Genomic DNA, 20,581 nt, shown 5'->3' with positions numbered 1-20,581 from the left:
TACTGCTGACTTTAAGTTACCAGCTGGAGCTGTTTAAACATAGTGGGCTAAAGATTCCTGTGGTGAGGCCTTCATTGGTACATTTTTCTTTAAAATACTAGATGGAAATTGGTTTAAGCTCAAAAGGAAAATCAGGCTGTTTTGAACGGAGCTTTGACCAGGCTTTGATTAAAATCTGGAGCTTGAAAAGCCTTTTTCCTTTAGGTCAGAAAACACATTTTTTTTATTTTAGGAACTCATCATGTCTGTCTGGATTGATGTATGCAAAAGAAAGGGTTTTCTCCATTTGTTTTTACAATTACAGTGCTGCTGTATTTCTGAACACCAAGGGAAATGTTGGAGTGTGGGAGTTTTTTTGGTTTCATTTTTGGTTTGTGTTTTTTGTTTTGTTTTTTAAGCAAAGCTCTAGAGTTTCATGTGTGAATTGAATGTTACGAAAACCAAGTACTGGGAAAAAAATCTGTGAATAATGCCTGGTTGGTAAAAGCTAGAGTAAGGAGGAGTGCACATAATGGTTTTTAAAATGAAGTGATTAATTTATACAGTGGATTCCAGAGATTTTGGCTTACTTTGTATTTGAAAATGTTGTGGAAAGTTTGAAAAGAAATGTGTGCATTCCGTGCTTTGTTACATCCAGGACTTCCTGCAAAGTTGTTTAGTTTAGTTTTAGTGCAGTTTAATAGTTTTTCTTCTGTTCCAAAGGACCTTCCAATTCTTTCAGCTGTAAGACATTTCTCAGCTTTTAGAGAAGACGTGAGGCAAGGCAAAACCCACCAGTCTTTGTAGAGCTTGTTTTTTGCTTGCTCCCCTCCCTGGTCCTTAAATTCCAAACAATGAGAAATGGAAATTTTTTTAATTGTAGAGTTGTTCCATTTCATGGCCCTTCAGGTGCTTAATAACAACAACAGCACCTAAAATTTACTACTCTCTAAAGAACTATGAAGAGAGTGAAAATGTGTGCTAACAATGGAAGCTGACTTGAGAGACAGTTAACATGGAAACATCCATCTTTCCAGCTACCATTTAAGAAAGTAATGCAATAGTAAATTTAGATGCTTCTCGCAGCTTTGTGGATGCATAGATTTGATTTTTTTGCTGATAAAGTTTTGAAAAAGTTGTCAGGATTTTCAGAGCTTCAGAATGTAGTAGGAAGTAGATGGGAAAGTACAGCTCAATAGTGCCAAGCTGAACCCAATTAGGAAGACTTCTGTGACCTTTTTTCCAATATATACCCGGTTTAGAAATAGTGCTGAACATCTAGAGAAGGTAATAAAATCTTAAAATGTCCCAGCCATTTCAGAATTGACTGTATGAATGTGCTTGCAAACTTCTGTTAAGGTGTGTGAGTAAATTTATCATACTTTGCATCCCAGTAGACAGGGGAGAGATGCCGAGATGTTGAGTTGCAGCTGAAGAGCAGCAGCTCCAGAAAGCTCTGTCTTGGCCACTTGTGATTGTGTCACTCAAACGGAAGGCAGCTTGGAAGAGGTTTAGGCTAAACAGCAATAGCCTATTCTTAAACTGAAGTAACCCCTGTTGTCCCATGGGTTTCCTTGTGCATAAAAGGAATGCCTGGAAGTCTGCGTAATGCAGATCTGAGTGCGATGAATCCTGTTTTACTGAATAGACCTTCCTGTTTGTGCGCTAGCTGTAGCTTATTGGTTTTACATCTGTTAGCTTGGTGGAACCAGTGCAAGCAGGAATGGCATTTCCACCCCCCCACCCCCCCAGATAGAAAGCACAAGTGTAGTATTAAAAAGCCTGTAAAAGGGGTTAAAGAACAAAAGAAATTAGGACTTTTTTTTTTTTTTAAATAGCTTGCATGGATTTTAATGTTAGAATTTTCTCATTTGCCCTGACATAAAGGTGTAGGAGCTGAAGATGTGCATAACACTTTTGAAATCTAGTTGCTGAGTATGTTAATTACAATTTCATAGCTTTTTAAATTCAGGGTTATCTTTCAAAAAAGAGTTGCAAGAATTAGTGTTGATGCTTGTGGGAGAGAGACTGAAGCGTTATGCTAAAGACTGGTAGAGGGTCTTTACATAAACACCTTCTGCCCTAATCAGGTGGAAGACTGGCATGTGGAAATCTCACTTTTGGATGGAAAACCAGCACCTTCAGCTACTCCAGTAGCAGTGTGCTAGTGTTAGATAGTTGGGCTCAGATCCTGCAGCTGCTGCAATAATAATTTTCTTATACAATTGTTTTATTAAAATGAGTTTATTTAGGTGTGGCTGGGAGGTATTGATTAGGTAAGTGGCTGTTGTCGAGTTAGGTAAAATCTAAATGAAGCAAGATTTGTGTGTTTAAACATGCACATACATAATTATGTACATGATTTATATCAGTATGTGCAGACGTGAACAAAGATGAAGAGAGCAGTGTTGACAGCATGTTATTTATGCACAGAACAAATTAAAACTTCATAAACTTACTTCTAAATGTAGATTTGAAGACAAGGGAGTTGATACTGTATTTGGCAAATGGTTTGCCAAAGGAACAGAATTTCAAACAAACCAATTTTTTGACCCAGGCATCCAACTTCTGCATCCAGCTTCTTTTCAGGTTTTCTGCAGTATGAAGCAAGCTGTCTTTACACCTCTTCAGACAGTTACTTCTGTTGTATGGGAATAAGTATCTGTAAGTTGCTTTTGTCTTGTCCCCCATCCTTCCATTAGTGATGTACATACATGGTAAAGGACAGAACTCAAGGTCAAGGGGGAAAAAACTCCAGTCTACACCTCTCACATTAAAGTAACAAATCTGTTTTGTGAATGTTTGGAACTGAACTGGAAGAGGGCAAACAGGAACAATAATTTTTGTGACCCAGAAAGTAATCTGTGGATTTATACTGTCTCAGGTACACCAAGCTGGAAATGCACAGTAATTACTCTCTCAGATTATCTTTGTTTCTCAAGGTTTTCATTCAGTCTCAAAGTAAAAGTTTGGTATTTTCTCCTTTTTGTCAGATTATCATCATCAAATAAGTATTCTCTCTTTAAACTTTGAAGGTTTCCAAGTCCTTTAGAGATTCCTTAGAAGGTGTTTTTGTAATAAGAAGTGGCAGACCTAGTCTCTTTGTAGACCTAGTCTGTTGGTGTACCTCTTACTAGTCCTTTTGACTTCTTCGTAGGGCACACCTTTTCTTACTCTTTGCCTTTTACCTCTGTTTTATTAATTGACTTTATTTTCTAGATTTAATACAATCTCATCTCTTTGTCTTTATGTCTACGCTGTGTTTCTTTCTAACTACCTTGGAAATTTCTTGCTGCTCTCTCTTCTGTGTTGTTTTCATAGTTTATTGTATGTTTTCCAGTTTCTTTCCTTGAGGCTCTTGAATTCACCTCTGTAGCCACCAGGAAATTCTTTGCCTCTGGCCTCTCTTGGAAGGAGCTGACCTTTCTTATTTTAGTATAACACAGATGCTTCATGTCTTAGTGTCACAATTCAAGAAATCGGAGCCAGAAGACTGTTGTTCAAACTGAAGTTACACAGAGTTACCTGCAAGTCTTGTCTGTGTCCATGATGAGGTGATAATAATAAGCTTCAGAATATAAACAAAAACCACATTTAAGTTATGATTGTTCTAGTAGCAGTTCTACTTAGGTACTTGTTCTTAAATGCTTAAAAAAAGCTTCAGAGAGAGATTTGTATTAGTATTTCCTGTTGGTTTTATATGTTGCCAGCTGCTTTTCAGTATATAATTATGTTTGTTTTCTTCAACTGTCCTAAAACCAGCAACTTGCTTGTATTCTGGGAATCTGCATTTTTTTGTTACTTACTAAGCAAAAGACCACTCAATATAAAATACTTGTAATGTATTTCAACTTGAAAAGAAAATCCCGTATATTAAATTTCTACAGAACATGCTCAGTTATTTCAGATGGCTTTTTAGTAGCATGAGCATTGTCGTTCTGTTGACCCAATATCAGGCCTGAAGGAACATGAATAATGGAAGTATTGTGCTTAGTTTGCAGTGTTCTTCCTGCACTAAATCCCATCAGAAGTTTAACATCAAATGTAGTACAGAGTACGCATGAAAACTTTGTTGATTCCAGTAGAAATTAATGTGGTAACTAGTTGAGACTTCAAGGTTTTCCAGCTCAAATGCTTGTTAGACATTCATGTGGTGCTCAAATAAGAAGGGTCAAAATGTCATGTCAGCAAAAAGATAATGTTTAGAATAAAATACTGTAGTGCTTTAAAGGTCGAAAATCTGGAGAAATTAGATCAGTGGTTTTGATTTCTGGATGATGAAATAAAAGGTATTGAAGTGCTTATGTATTCGTATGTATTGTACTTTTCAGTGATTGTCTTCAGATATTTTTTTTGTTTTTAATTTGGGCTACGAAAGAGTTCCATATTAGTAAATCTTTCTTGGCTCTTGTTTCGTTCTCCTTTAGATCATACTCTGTTTTTACAATACTCTTTTGAGGCTTAGTTTCCTTTGTTTTTCCTTCTTGTATTCCAGTATCTTTATATAAGTGTATTTGACCTAAGTATGAGAGTATAAAGTTTTTGAATGCTAGGTTAGAATGGATGCTTTTATTTCTGCATTATGTTCTGTAATAGATTGGCATACTCTCTTGTCTTGTTTGCATGCCTTGCTCTTAATCAACTTAATCAATTTTATACTAAACAAGTTGGATGAAATCTGTGAATTTGAAATCTCTTGCTTTTTTTACATATGATCTCATAGAATTAAGAAATCGACATCTTAGTGTTCTCTTTGAAAAGTTAAATGGCTTTCAAAGACATGAGCTGTAATTGCTCACATGATTTCTACCATTCTTACTTTTGTATCTTCCTTTCCTATTAGTGTAGGTCGCTGTAGCAACCCTGATGCACAGCACAAGCACAGCACTTTGAATCATAAACATAAATGTGCTAAAATTCACTGACAAAATTTTTTTGTTGTTAATGGCAACTAGATTGCTACTTCAAAATAAAAGTGAAGTTGCTAGGCAAGAAGGCCTTGTCTTTTATTAAGACCCACTACTCAATCATTATTTTCAAATTGAGTGTTTCTGGAGTTATTTCCGTGTAGCATTAAAGGTTCAGCTCCCAGGTGAACTTGTTCAGTTTAATGCGTATTTTAACCACACCTTTCTTGCGTTATGTCTCATTAAATATTTTTGACTAACACATTTGTAACTAGGCTGAGGGCATCAAGAGCTTCAGATGGCCTTCTGGCAAACTGAGAGCCTTGAAATCACTAAAGTAAGTTTGCATTTTAAAACTAAATATGCAAATTCAATTGGCTGTTTGTCCAAACTCTCTCTAATATTAGGCTTTGAATTTTAAGTGCGAAGGGACTTTGTGGTGCTTGAAGTACACATCCACTAGCTGGAACATTGAACTTGTACTGGAATGCTTTCAAGCTTCAGTCTGACTTTTTGTTGTTACTCTAAAAATATCTTGCAACAGAAGAAGCATTGTTTCATGCTTCAAATACGGAGCTGTTTTTGATTATTCTGTGTTGCTTTGCCTGCTTTCTGTGACTGTTGACAGTTTAAGAGTTTAAACTCCTTTTTTTGCTGTGAGTATTTAATGTGGTGAATGTCTTTTCCCAGAAGGTAATTCCAGTGATATATCCCATGTACATATAAATAAATAATAATAAAAAAGAATCCTGCCCTTGAAATACATAAATAAAAATTAGTTGACATTACTACAGTGGTCCTAATAACCACTATTTATCACTGTTTCTTTAAAGATTGTTTGGGTTTTTTAAAGTAACAACAAGAGAACATTAGTATTCTGTGTACTGAAAAAAAGTAATCCAGAGTTCAGAAATAAAAGCCAGAAAGTGAGCAAATAATGTCAAGTGTGAGCATGGTTGGTAAAGATTGTCCATTTGGACCTTTACTCTAATCTTTACTTGGTTTGTTCCTCAGTTGGTGCACTTCACTGCTTCAGTTACTCAGACTGTGATGGTTTTTCTTCCTGTTACAGGCTATTTACTTCCTTTTTCTGGTCTCTCCAGAGTCTCAAGGGCAAAATGATTAAATGCTTATCTTCCCTAATGCATGTATTTTACATGACAGAAGCCTGTTTTCTTATCTCAGAGGTCTAGCTGATCAACTGCTTACCATTAATTTTTGTTTCAACTCCCGGTCAGTGTTGGTAGTAGTGAGTGGTTACCTTGTCCTAACTAGAGAGAGTCAGTCATGTGGCTCCTTCTGTCCTCTGTCACGTGGCTCCTTCTGTCCTCTGTTTCTTAAGTTTTGTTAGGATGACACAGATCCTACGAAGCAGAATAAAGTTTAATAAGACTGTCAGTAATGATGTGTAAGCACGTCAGAATGTTGGATATTCTTGTTTGCAGAGACAGTCTTTCTTTTCACAGTGCTGCGTGTGTGTGGATTGTTACAGTTTGCTACTTGTGCTGTTCTTCAAAACTCAGCAGCTGTTTCCACAGCAGTATCATGGGGGTACTTGGCGTGAAGCGAACAGAAGCCTCATGCAATGCAGATAACAAAATAATCCAGCAGTAGTTGTGTCATTACAATCTTTTACGTGATCCCCATGTCAGCGTGATTAATTCTGTCTCAACATTATTTTATGCTTGCTCTGAAATAGCAAGGGAGTTACGCCTCTTCAGCTCACCTTTTCAGCTTTTCCTGGTAAGTTCTCCAAAGAGCTTCGCAAGGCTTTTGGTGGTGGCTGTGCATGTGGGAGTCATCCCGTAGCTGCAGTGCTGCGGTTACCCAGGTCTGGGTCCAGGCAGTTTTGGAGAGTCTCCAGAGATGAAGGCTCTGCAGCCTGCCTGAGCGACCTCTCCCACTGCTCTGCCATGCTCGCCATTTGTAATAACAGCAATACACCAGTGGCTGGTAAGTCCAGCGGTTCCTCTGCTCCAGTAGAAACGTCAGGGCAGTCTGTGTGCAGGCTGAAGGCTGAGCCGGCCACCAGGTTTAATGCTGTCTGCGTGCTCTTCTGTAGAGAATACGGATTTCTTTCTTGCCTTCACTTGTGTTGATCTCTGAGGACTGTTGTCATAAGCCAGCAGTGGCCGTGGTAGACGTGTCACCCTAGACCAGTGCTGTTAACAGCCCGTCTTCCTACCCATAGTCAGCAGTGCCAGCCAGGATTTTGCCACCTTCTGGTCTCCTCCCTGAATGTGTTACAGAAGTGCAAAGTTTGCAACTGTTACGTGGCAAAGTTCATTTACTGCTGCTTTGCTTTCCAGTTGGTGCCCGAGTAATCTGGTTGAGGCTGGATGGTTACAGTCAAGTTCTTGTTTGTTGGGGAGGTGGTGTGGGGGTGCTTCACCTGGGGTGCTTGCAAGGGGCCTTTTCCGGCAATAGGATCCTGCATGTTAACACTTCATTATAATTCTTTATTTTTTTTAAAACATCTTAAGCAAAACTACAGAACTTAGTATTTCTGCTATAACACAGTTTTATATCTGATAGATTTTTAAAGTGGGTTGAGAATCTTCTGTTTAGTAGGGAGGTTAAGGGAGAAAAAGAAAGTCAGCTATGTCAGAAATACATTCTGAGATAAGTCTGCGGAACGTGGTTCTGCAGTCGCTATCAATATTCAGACTTAAGGAGTCTGCATTTCCATTGTTTTATCTTGTACTGTTTTGTCCTGTTTTGAAGGTTGCGGTCCTGTTCCTTCATGTTAAAACAGTCTGTAATCCAACATCTGCACCAAACACCACTTTATGCATATTTTGGTAAAGTAGTTAAGAGTTCTTCTGGTTTCTAAGGAACTTATACTGAATGAAGAACTAGATGTGTTTTATTATGTTTAATACTGACACATACACTGTAAAGGTTTTCATTTTAGTTATCCTCTTCATTCAATAGAAGGATTAGTTTAATCTTAAAGTTCAAGTACTCTTGGATATTAGGCTCTACAAAATCATTACTTTAGTCAGTCATCCTTATATCTTTTTGTATCTTAAGAAAAAAAAAATAGTTTGTTAATCAGATTATGCCTTTCAGTTGCATCCCTAGGTGCAACTAAACTGGGATTTGATTTCCATTCTCAAAGCTTTGTGTGTGTGGTTTTTAAAGCTATTAAGCTGTTTCCGTGGTTACTTTGACCATTGAATAAGAACTCTGGTGTTGATTGATGCTTATGAAACTTTTGTCCAGAGGCTACTTGGCAGTGGGAAATGTACAACTCAGAGGTTTTAAAAATAAGAAAGTGGGGTTTCACCGAACCTTTCTTACGTTTTAGTTCAACATTATTAAAAAACTTGTGAGAGATCATTTTCTTCCTATTCCAGAACTGATATTTGTCAGGTTTGCATTGGGTTAGAGACCAAGAAATGTCATGTAAATGTAAAGTATTTTTGTGGTAGTTAAAATACTTGAAATTACTAACCTTTAAGTAAATGACAAATTCAGTTTTCTGTGTGCATCAGTGTGGCATCTGGTTATGTTCAGGCATTGTAACAAATAGTAGTTTGACAGCTATTACTCATGCATTTTTCTAGTACTGTTTCCCTGACAGCAGGTTGTTGTGTAGAAGGCATAATGTATCACCTTGTAGATCCCACAAGCTTGTTAATGCTGAGTCTGTCTGGTCGTATATGTAGATCCAAGTATCTTACAGGAATTTTGCGGTAAGTTGGGTGAAATGTGTAGATTTGGTCATCAGTCAAATTTATTTAAAAAAGAAAATGCAGGATTAGAGTAAGTATAGAGGATAGATTCAGAGACGTGGGAAAGGATGGTATAAGCATCGAAGCTTGCCATCTTCGCGTTATCACATGTATAATTTAACTGTAGCCAACCATAAATAACATTATAATATATATATATGTGTTATATATATTATATATATAACATAATATATAACAACATAAATAACATCAATTGTGTGGATATAGAACTTCCCTCGATGCCATAGTGCAAAAATAATGAATTTTGTCAGTCCACTTGGAGAGCCCGAGGACCAAGAGATAGAGGTCAACTGCCTCTGATTTTGTCCTGTAATTGTGATACAGACCCAGGAGCCTGTTCATACAATTGTGTGTGTCTGACGCAAGTGCTTTTGTACTCGGTTGAACTGGATTGTCTCTGTAGGAACTTGGTATCGTGCAGTCCTCACTTGGCATGAAGCAGTGGTTCCTCCTGCTGTGACTCTGTTCTGTGGTGAGGAAAGGTGAGGTGAGCCTTGTCCTGGCACCAGCTAGAGGCAGGGTGTGTTTCCAAATGTTCTGCCCTCCTACAGGCTTAACTCTTTGTGTCCCTGCACGCCCTTTCTTCACTTCTTGCTCCCTTTTTGGTAGGTGAGAGCATGTTCACCTCTGTTAGGAAGAGAGGCAGTGGCAAGATGAACCCAGAGGAGGTGCGTAGGGAAGAGAGAAAACAAAGCAAGCAGTGATCCTGCTCACCCTGTTGCTAGCCTCTGTTGATGGGTTTGGGGACCTCCTCAGCTGCAAGTAGGTGTTGCCATCAAGGGATTACTTCTGTGAACAGTCCCTGGAGTCCATGTAAAGCTTTAGCATTCAAATGCCATGGGTTTCCATTTACTGTTTATTACAGTTAGAGGAGTTCTTTGATCGTGGGGCTTTATGGGGAGTTGTTCTCCTGGTAGAAGATCTGGTTGGTGTCTGTGACCGCGACACTGTGTGGAGGGTTGTGGTATGTGGGTTCTGTTTGTTACCTTTTATTCCTGTTTTTTATGTTTTTTGAGGTCACAAATGTGGGATTGGCCTGTTAGCTAGGATTGCATTTAGTTAACAGTTCTTCAGAAAGGTCTGGGAGGAGCAACTGCAGTTTCTGCTTTCTTGGAATGATTTGTGTCTCATAGCTGTCTGCTATTCCATAGTATCCTAACCATTTTCAATTTATAACATGCTTTTTTTTTACTGCTTCATTAGATTACATTACTGTTTAAATATGTTCTGACATCATTGAGAATATGATGTTCTCATAGGTTGAAGCCAGTGTCGTTGGGCTTTTTCAAGGTGTGATTTCTTGCTCTAAAGAGCTATTGCGTGGGTATGTGATGACAGTAAGCAAAAGCTTATTGTAAAATTAGGAAAATAAGTGATTGAAAAGGAGAATTTATGTGATACATGTTTTGGATTTTTGTTTTTTAAGTCATACTGCTCTCATAATCAGTCATGAGAGCCTGATCTTTTGTACCTCTCCCCACAGTATCTGCAGTGTTGTCAGGAAAATACAATAATAATAATAATACTGGTATAATAAAAATTGCTAAAAGGCTGGGGGCGAGAGAATGTAACATATCTTTCAAGTTACTGTCATGATCAAATAATCTGAATTCATTTATTAGAGTTATGCTAGCAGTGTATTTAGCCCCATCTAGCTCTCTTCCATGGTGTAATGTTTTGTTTACAATAGAGATAGATAAATTAAAATTAGTTCAAAAATTAGGAGTCTATTAGGAAGACAGTGAATTAAACACTGATGGCTTGTATCATAGCAAAAGGGAAAACAGAAATAAGGGAATTGTAGGTGGAGTTACTAACCCTGAAAGGGGAGGAGGTAATTTTTGTTTGTTATTCTCTTGTCTCTTGCACCCCTCTCACTAGCATTCCAGCTGGAGTATTTACACAAATTCCAAATTACAACCTTGGCAACGAATCTAGTAAAAAAACCTCTTAACAAGAGTGGTAGTATTTTCTAATTGCAGTTAGCTGCATTACCATGCTACTTCCTTGCTTTTTGCTTATGTTCAAAGGAAAAAATGGAATATAGCAAGAAGTTTCTCTGTGTGTTCTTCAGCAATTTATGAACCAAACTAACATGTGCTGTACTGAATAATAAATCATAACATACCTAAGGTTAAATCTGTATTTAAAAACCAGCTGTTGCAAAAGTTTAATTTCTAGAAGAGGAGAGAAAGAAAATCCTTAGCCTTTTTGATTTTCACTGAAAGTATATGGGAACTCACTAATTTAGATATCTTGATGTCTCAAAAAGTTTTCATATATGTGATCATAGTGTCTAAAATATTTAGTCTTTTTATTTTAAATATATACTTAGGCGGTACTTTTTTTTATTAAGAACAGTGTGTTGCAGCAAGCTTGCTAAAATGTAGAATCTGCTTTTCTGGGTCCCAGGATTTTAAACCAATAGTTACACTTCTATAATAGTTGCAGTGGACTTCACAAAAGAATATAAAGTTACAGTTACTGAGTTTTTAAACTTTCATCTTGACTTGATGAAACTAGAGGGGTTTTTTCTTAAACATATTACATGTTACTATGAGTTTTGTTTGAACGGAAGAGAACTTTTGGAAGTTGATAGTTTAGTTGGTGTCAGAGGAAAATAAGAGAGTAAGTTTTACAGTTCTGAAATGTTAAGAAAAGTTTGAATCTAGCATAGCATTCTTCAAGGCCATTTATACATAGTCCTTGTCTGGTTCTTGTGAGGAAAAAAATTATGGCTAAGAAAAAACCCCAAATTATCTTAAATACGTGCAGCTTTGGAAATAGGGAGTTAGACTTTAATCTTCAGGCATGTTTGGTTTTCTTATCTTCCATGCATACTTCTAAAAAAAGAGAGTGATAGTGAAATTGACAAAAATGTTTTTACTTTTCTCAGAACATTAGGTTTGGTTTGGTTTTTTCCTTCTGACAAGTGTGGAAGTTAATGCTGCCTGTAGTGGAGAACAGCTGTTAAAATTAAAGGCAACAATTGAATGACAACAGAATGAATAAGAAATGCAGATCTTGTAGAGCCATGTTTATCTAAAGTCTTGACTATAAGAAAATAAACCTGGTACGAAGGATTCACATTTGAAAAGATATTACTTCTCCTTTGTTTACCTTTTCTTCTAGTTGTGCTTTGGGTTCCAGTACTTCAAATCATGCTGCTTGTTGCACATGGGCTTGTCTAATAAAATGTTCTGGCATTCTCTTTCCTCTTTGCATCAGTTTTGCTTTGCTGTTTTTTATCTTTGGTCATACCAATTGAATTTCAGCAGTAGTTCATGTAAATTATTGAGCAGTGCTGTAATCTGAATATTAAAAAAAAAAGCTGTAGTTAGTTAACCTTTGTTTTTCAGCTCTGTTTGTCATCTGTCTAGGAAAAGCTAGCACTTTCAGCATGTATTTCTGCTGTCTTTGAATCATTATTGTGAGCAATGTGTTATTCTGTTGTTTCGAAAATATATTCTTGATTTAGCTGAAATAGCATTTCCTGCAACAGCAAGAAATTTCTCTGTTTTGAGTGTATGTCCTGCTTTTGTTGTCCCACTTAGTATGCTGTGAACCAATAGCTTGTTCATAACAAGTGTAAATCACTGGACCTCTTGGTTTTAAAACATATATACTAGCCATCTCTTAGTGTACCTTTACCTTTTAGTGATCTACCTTTCACTTGAGTGGAAGTGGTAACCCAACGAAATTCCTCCTTTAATTAGTTCAGTAAACAATATTTTCAGATGTTCTTGACTTTCAGGATGTCACAGTGATCCTAAAATATGTTTTGAGCTGTAAAAATGCTTCTATCTTCATAGGGAACTTGATTTTACCTCCAAGAATGAAAAGTACTTTGTTGAAAATGGGGTTTTACTTCCCCCTTGCTGTCTCTATTACAGTAAACTAAAATCTTGTTTACTTGTGTATTTATTCTAGTGGTTATCTGGATTCTGCAGTGGAGGGTGCATGGTAAGATGAGTCATGCTGAATTGTTGCTGGCAAATATGTTTTTCTGCGTTAAATACTTGCATTTTATTTTGGTATATCGCAAAATGGATAACAACACTGTATTTTTAGCAGGCGACTCCTGTCCAGAGAATGCCGCGCAGGTTATAGCAACATCTGGCCACAATGCAGATTTTCCCATTGGCAATCAGCCAGTCTCTGAGGACACTTATAGAATGAACTTGGCTAAAGGAGTCTCAATGTCGCTGCCATCTTCACCTCTGCTGCCACGCCAGTCCTATCTGATGCAGTCGAGATCAAATAAAAAGTCTCCAGGTAAAATGAAACTGACAGACAACGAAAATCTTATAGCCCTTTAACTCGTTTTTTGATACGCTTTTATATAAAGTAACAAATACAATCATCTTAAATCTTTTGCATAAAGAACAAGAGCAGTGAATGCTTTTTGCATATTCCTGGGGAAAAAAGGTGATTGGTGGTTAAATAGAATATATTATTTCATATGGCAAAGAATTATTTTAATATGTATTGCAAATACCTATATTGAAATGTCAGAATATGTTTAAAACTGGTTATTTATGATAAGTATATCAGTTCGGTGGAAGACAGCTGCAAAAACCTTTGTCTATGCGTACGTTAGTGACTGTACAGGAGTGAATGTTGTTTGTGGCTTTTACAATTAATTTATTTTACTTGTATCTACATACATAAATGTATTAATAGAGAAATTGCTGCTGAAGTTGTGACAGGAAACCTGTTAATTTTCACTGGTTGTGTCCTTAGTAATGACCATGTACTTATGTGTGAGCTTTGCTAAATAAGGTGCTCCATCTGGTTCCCTTTTTATCAGCATTCTGTACATGTAAATCATTCCAGCACACTAGCATCACTTGGGTTCATTCAGGTCAAAGTTTGAGCGTCAAGTGAAATTGTCCATATTACTGTTGCTTGTGGGAACACTCAACAGTTTTGAGGTTCTTAGTTGTAAAGTTTATGAGGTCTAGCAACAAAGAGTGTTGAAAGTTCGTTTTTGTCAGCACTGAGAGATGTCTTCATTAATGACCCATTTTACATAAAGTTAAAGAAAAAAAGTTGCTCAAAGAATTGCCACAGGATAGTAAATACAATTTGTAAAAGGTGTTCTTGGTTTAAGTTGCCTGTCAGTATTTATTTTTTCCTTTCAAAACTTGAAAATAATAATCTCACTTCATCTTTAAATAATTTCAGATTGGTTTTGACAGTTCATGTAAAAATTTTGAGCCACAGAATGGTATTTTGTTTTGTCCCTTACTACAAGTGATTTGTGTGCTAAACAACTTCACTCTATCTTTTAAAGTCCTTGTAATGGAGAAGAAAATGGGATTTCTGCCAAAGACTGAAGTGAAGGTCAGGGTCTAACCTTTAGGTTTTTTTACTGTTGGGAAAACTTAACGGTATTCTAGGTACATTTGAGATAGTATCTTACCAGCCTTCCTATTCCATGATTAGTTTAGTCACACACGTTTTTATCAGCAGAGTATAGGCTGCTCACAGTTTCTCCTGCAAAGAATGTGTAACAGTAAATTTTGAATGAAAAGCCATGGTCGTGATGACTTCAAAGTCATTCCACTGTGATATATAGTCAAAGAAAAAAATTTAAGATTATGAAGTGCTGTGAATGCATTGACATTTATGTATCATTAATTTGTACAAATCTGTAACCAGCTGATAGGATGCTCACGGAAACATCTGTGCTATTGCTTTGACTTTGAACAAAAAATAGATGATGGAAGATGTTTTAATATAAATTACCTGTCTAGCATCTGGGGCAGGAGTAATAAAAAAAGACACTATACTAATGTACTGATTTCAAAGCACTTTGTTTTAGTAGCTTATAAATAGTGAATTAAAGATTTTACAGGTTATGGTGAATGAAATAAGAAAGGATTGCATGGAGAGTATTCTGAAGTTAAGATGTAGTGATTAAGTTATCTAACGAGTGGTAGAACAAAATTCTAATTTCGGTCCTGTTAAGACAAAGCAGCTACTTAGAAACATATTTTGCAATGTAAATCATATTGTTAATAGGTTTGAAGTCTTTGAAACTGTAATAGAGTAGAGGAGATGTCCCTTGACATGTATTCATTGATTCTACCTTTGTTTCTGTTTTGTGGTTCTGTTCATTTATCCCAGGCATGTTGATGGTCATATATACATCTCTATATGAAATATATCTATAGATATCTTGCATAACTTATTTCCTTGAAGTAAAATTCTATTTAGTGTCTACTAGACTGAAGCAGTGTACTGCATGTATACTCAGTGGTAATGATTAAAGAGTATGTTCACTAAATGCTACCCAGGTTTTAATGAAAACTTTTTCATAACTGTTAATTGAGTCTGAGTAGTTTTAGTTAAAAATTTTGGTTAGTAAATTAAAAAGTCAGATCTTCCTGACAGTATGTTTCAGAGTTATGAATTAAAAAAACAAAAGTTGTAGTTAGCCATTAGTTAGTTGTACTAATGAAAACGTCTGTATTTGAAGGCTTCATACTCATATATTTCTACTTTTCTAGCAAATTTGTCTGTAACTCTACCTTACATTTATCTAGTCCTGCATGTGTATTTGCTGATTTAAAAATAGCTACTTAATTATGATTATATGATCAGTGAATAAAAATATCTTTTCCTGGTTAAATAATTGTAATGCATGGAAGAACATTCTGCAGTAAGAAATGCACTGTAAAATATTTTACATTTTTGGTGTAACTAGTACAGACATTCAGACTCCTCCATGGAATTACTCTTGTTCGTGATGTCTAGCACAAAAAAATCATCAGTGTAAATTATGTGACAAGTTTCTCGTACTGCTTTTGCTTTCATTGCCCTTTCTTCATATTTCCAAGCCAGTGTTAATTTTCAGATTACCCCCTTCAGAGGGGAATTTCTGGTTTTGTTTTTTGATATAATTTTCCCTCTTTGCTTGGCTTCACTACTGCCTGACCAGCAAGTATTTCTGTACGTTGTCCTTCCTTTAAAATGCATCAGCATTTTGAGTAGGACTTGAGCAAACTTTTTCCTTCTATAATTGCTTCATCCACTCACAATCTGGTTATCCATCACCTAAAACTGTTGAAAAAACAGCATTTTAGTTTCACCAAAAGTGATTTAGTTAATGATGGACGTGTGTGTTTTACTGAATTTCCTATCTGTTTAGAAACTTGCACACTCATAGATAGATGGTGCTTGAAAGAAAGCAAATTCTTTCACTGTATTTTGTTAAGCAAAAGGTATTGCAAACATTTTGAACATATTAGTAAATTTTGGTAGTTTAATGTATCATTTAGCAGTAGTACCATATGAAAAACAGCAACAACAACAAACAAAATATAAGGCCAGTTTGTAAAATTACATTGAAGCAGTGTATAAATCCAGACAAATTGTTTAATTTATAATTTAAAATAATGGAAAAGTACAGGCCCCCCCTCCTTCTTGGCAGCCGTATTCATGTGAACATTTGCTAATTTGGAAGGTTATTTTACTTTCTAGATTGCTTCAGGATTTTTTTTTTTTTAGTTTTTTGTGGTTTTTTAAAATTAAAAATGCAATGGTAGGAAAAGGATGTTATGCTTGAAACTATTTTCTCTGTCAATGTTGTATACCTCTGTAGTTTTCTACTTCAGATGACTCAGAGAGTAGAATGCTTTTACCAGTATGGATTAGCCACAGAGGTGCTGTGGGGAGTGTGGTGTTTTCATTGTGTCCCTTTAGACTAAGGGAATTTTGTTCCATCGTAGGCATATTTGTTCCATGAATAATGTAATTACCACTTCTCAGGTTTGGACTCATGTCTCTCAGAAAATCGCATAGATACCTTAATGTTTAGCAAGTTGGAGGCGTCTGTTTGAAATAATTTGGAAATTGCTAGCCTGAGGACCCCCTGGACCAGCACAGGACTTTCTGGTTTTGGTGTCTCTTTGAAACTGCTGTCCTGATCTCTGGCATACCACTTCTCGTTTCCTCTCTCTCCTGGTAGGGGCTCAGGCTTGAGCCTGAGCTGATCAGTCCTGTAGGCTGAGACCAGTATGCTGGCACTGTTAGCTGTTCTGTTGTTCCTGTCACGATGGACAGGCATGATGACAAATGTACACAGCTGAGAGGGGCATCTTTGCTGCAGCACATGTGTGGTCATAGCTGCTTTTCTGCTCATCCATCTGCAACTAGGTCAGCCACTAGAACCTTGTAACAATTGGGCAGGCAAAACCATGGGAGAGTAAGGCAAACTTTGCTGGAACACAGAAAGCTGCGCAATCCCATTAACACAATTTACTGTGAGTGACACTGTGTTTTGATTATTTGCATAGGAGGTAGGGGAGCTTTTTCTTTGAGTAGAGCTTGGAAGAGTACCAGTGTTTCTGGCCCCAGTTCAGTCCTCAACTCTAAATATAAAAGGAGGGAAGAGACAAACTATATCATAAATTTCTAAGGTACTTAAAATTATCACAGAACTAAAGCAACTAGTTCATTTGGAGTCAAAAGCTTCCTTAATGGAACAGTTCATTGAGGAAGAGGTGGATAAAAGAGCAGAAACAAACAGAACAAGGAAAAAGTTGTCAGCAGGACAACTCGGGGGAGGGGAGTGGGAGCAGTAAATGAAAAACTGTCACAGTAAGTTGAGTTTCTTCTACTATAAAGCTAGAATGAACATTGCTTGGATTGGTAATCGTACAGGTGTGAAACTAAACCAATGTTCAGGTTCTTAAAGGGGTAATGGTTGTACTCTGATTTAGGAGGGCCAACTAAAAGAATTAAAATGCTGATTTATAAAGGACTTTCAAAAAAATTGGTTGTTGAAATTTAAGGTGTGAATGAAGGATGCTGCTGCCCTTGAATTAAAAGTTTACAGACTTAAATTATTGATACAGTCATGCTTGAGCAGAGGAAGGAAGCAGCTTTGCTTTTAAAGACATCAGTGAATGCCAAAGATGACTGCTGAGTCTTCCATAACTGTGCCACAGAACTTTTAGTTAGTTTTTAAATTACACTTAAATTAAAACTTTTAGTAAATTAATCAGCGTACCTGACACTTGAGGCTAGACTGGGTAAGAGAACTGGTTTCATCTAAGGCTTCAGTTTTGTGCACTGATCTTGAGAACACTGGGAAGCAGCTCCTCTTGCTTGCAATAAGCTATCCAAGTGCAAGGTCTTGCACCTGCAATCCCCAGTACCAGTGCAGATAGAGATTCATTTAATGCTGAGGGAGGGAAAGCCAGTTCAGAGGATTAGGAAGGATGTGCAGAAGTTACAATAATCTTTTGGAAAACTAGCTCTTCTGCAGTCAAAAAAGCGTTAAAAATTACTTGGAAAGCAATATGTCATTTTAAAAAAGAAGTATTGTTATGGAATTGTAAAATTAAATATGTTAAATCTGTAGTTCATCTACCACAGGAAGATACTGGTGTAGCTCTAGTGATACCAACTTTAAAAATTACTCTAGAGCTAGGAAAGCCCTAGAGAAGGGCTGCAGGAATGAGTAAAGGTGTGGAATGGCTCTGAAGACAAATTACCTAGATAGATTTGACTGGTATTTTTCTGCCTGGAAGAAAGACAATTTGTGGGGAAAGGAGACAGTATGATTGCTATTTCATGCCATGTTGAGTTAATGTGTGGATGGTGCAGACTGTTAAAGAAGGGTTGGGATAAATTCTTGGAAGGAAGATCCATCTAGAACTTTTAAACAGAAAGTGACCACTTCTGATTCAGGAAACAATAAGTCACTTAACACAAGTCAGGAAAAGTCTACCAGGGAAGTATGTTTTCCCTTAGATACTTCTCTGCTGTTTGCTGCCGATAAAACACTGTCCCAGATGAACCTTTATCAGCCATCTTACACTTTTGGGAAAGAGCTTCCACTGTGCAGATAAAGATCACATTTAAATGGGTCCTTTTTCATCCATGGATTAATTCACGTGTTCTATTTTAGATTAGTGCATGAAAATAAATTTACAAATCTTTGTAGTTAATCGCAGTGTTTATCAGATTTGCAAGTACTGTAAGTCACTTCCATGTTACTTTGTGATGAAGAAAATTCGGTCAGGGGTCTCCTGCACAGCCTGAAGTGCAAGTGTTAAAAAATGCATCCTGAAGGAAGGTACTTCCTTTCTGATCTGATTTGACGTGACTGCTACAGCTTGTTCTGGTTGTTCTAGAATGGTTCCTTGTTGTTGTTCAGCTTTGCTACATCTAATTATACTTCTGCTAACAAATGGCAGATTTGGACGACTGTCTCCTTAAAGAATGCGATTTTGTTGCAAGGGAATGTATTTTTAGCTGGTTTCACCAGGGCCCGCGCCCCGGGTTTTTGTTATGAACTCGCGTTGGAAGAGCCCCCCCTGGCGGTGGTTGGTAGCTAAGCGGTCTTTTAGGCTCATAGTCCGTAGGCAGGGATACAAACATATGTTCATATATGAATTGCATTTCCTGCCCAGTGTTTCCTAGCTAAGGAATTAGGTTATCACCATATTACCATATAGCACTTTTTAGGTGCAAATCTGAAAGAACAGGTAGGTCCAATAATGGAATGTCTCAGTGCTCTTGTAGAACTGGCTCATACCTGGGGCATGATGGTTGGAGGCCTGTGATGTAGCAGGTCACTTTTTTGGGTTGGTTGCGGTGTGATGGGGCAGTGCGTTACCCTGGGGAGCCTGAGGCTGAAATGGAGAGCATTGCAACTTGTCTTTAAAAGCGGTCATCAGCCTTGAAGTATTCATGAAAATGAGCAAGAAATCAATGTAGTTTTCAGAGACTTAATGGAGCATCTGAGACTGTTTATTTAAAAAACCACAGTATATTTAGGCAATGACACTTGCAGTCATACAAAATGTCCCATCCTTCCTTTTGTGAGCAAAGTGCTGGGATGTCTCGGAAAACTTTGGCGTGCCCTTGAATTTTGAGCCAAGTAGAAGGGTGCTATTTGAAGATCCAAATTGAAGACAAGAAAACCACCTTATCAAGGGCAACGTGGTATAGTTAGCATCAGTCCTGCAGTCTCTCTCCAGTGCTTTCTGAATGGGGTTTACTCCATGAGGGAGACTGCAGACCAGAAAAAGTTGAAAGCCTGAAGTGCAGTCCTAAGTTACCTGCTAGCAGTGAGGAGGAAGAGAAGAGGGAAGCCAGCCCGCTGGAGTTGTTTGCCGTGAGCAGCTTAACACACCATGTACTAAGAATAGCTGGCAAGCCAGTTCCGTTTTATCCAAAAACTGCCAGCACTGTCAAGTGAGGTAGGTGAGTACTTCTCCCTTTGTTACTGGTCTGGGAGGAGGAAAGTAAAACCTGAAGGGCTGCAGTGGCAAAGTAGCACTTAGCAAGGCAGTAGCACAGTGAGGTGGTTATCCACTGGGACTGAAACTCTGTTCCTATTTTGTTGTTTGTTTGGGATTTTTTTGGTGGTCTTTTTTCTCTGATTCTAGTACATTATAGACTATTCTATTTTAAAACTGGGGTTTTTTTGTTGTTATTAAGGATGTTTCTTTGTTGTTGTGTAATAGGACATTCATCTTTGTTTTGAAAACTCTACCTTTGGTTATGTTTTCTGTATTTAACTTAAGGAAGCGTTCTAGCTGTATCCTTCATTACTTTCTTGAAATCTCATTGTAAAACTAATTAGAAGTCATCACTGGTCAAATGCTGCAGTAGCATCTGTGGATGTAGTTATAGCTGTCCGTGTATATTAAAAGAATATGTAGCTGTAGACGCTGAGGCATGGTCATGATTGACAAACGTTGGCTTCAGAAATAGTGAAAAATTACTTTTACAGTTATTTGGGAATTTACCAGTAAGCTTTTATCTGCTAGAACTCTTTTGTGTCATGAGACTTATGCTTCTACTTGATAAGCTGGTCAGCTTTTGTGGGAAGGAATGATCTTGTTTAGTGGCTTGGTAACTGAGCCCCTTTCTCTTGGAGCCTCTTTTCCTTAGTAAATGAGAGAACTGAGCTTG

At 37.2% G+C, this 20,581-nt stretch overlaps 1 protein-coding gene across 5 annotated transcripts in view; it reads left to right on the top strand.

Moving 5' to 3' along the window:
- TANC1 (tetratricopeptide repeat, ankyrin repeat and coiled-coil containing 1) overlaps positions 1 to 20,581 on the top strand; it is a 95,465-nt gene that overhangs the window by 25,886 nt on the left and 48,998 nt on the right. For 3 of the 5 annotated variants that reach the window (XM_040604343.1, XM_040604340.1, XM_040604341.1), the window contains exon 3: positions 12,716 to 12,919. The exons of 1 other annotated variant lie outside the window; for it this stretch is intronic. In XM_040604343.1, coding sequence (XP_040460277.1) covers positions 12,716 to 12,919 — 204 coding nt within the window. The remainder of the gene's footprint in view (positions 1 to 12,715; positions 12,920 to 20,581) is intronic. One more of the 5 variants, XM_040604342.1, reaches the window with a different exon arrangement.

Source organism: Falco naumanni, chromosome 8 (assembly GCF_017639655.2).
Source record: "Falco naumanni isolate bFalNau1 chromosome 8, bFalNau1.pat, whole genome shotgun sequence".
Lineage (NCBI taxonomy): Eukaryota > Metazoa > Chordata > Aves > Falconiformes > Falconidae > Falco > Falco naumanni.
This window is presented reverse-complemented; position numbering and strand designations above follow the sequence as displayed.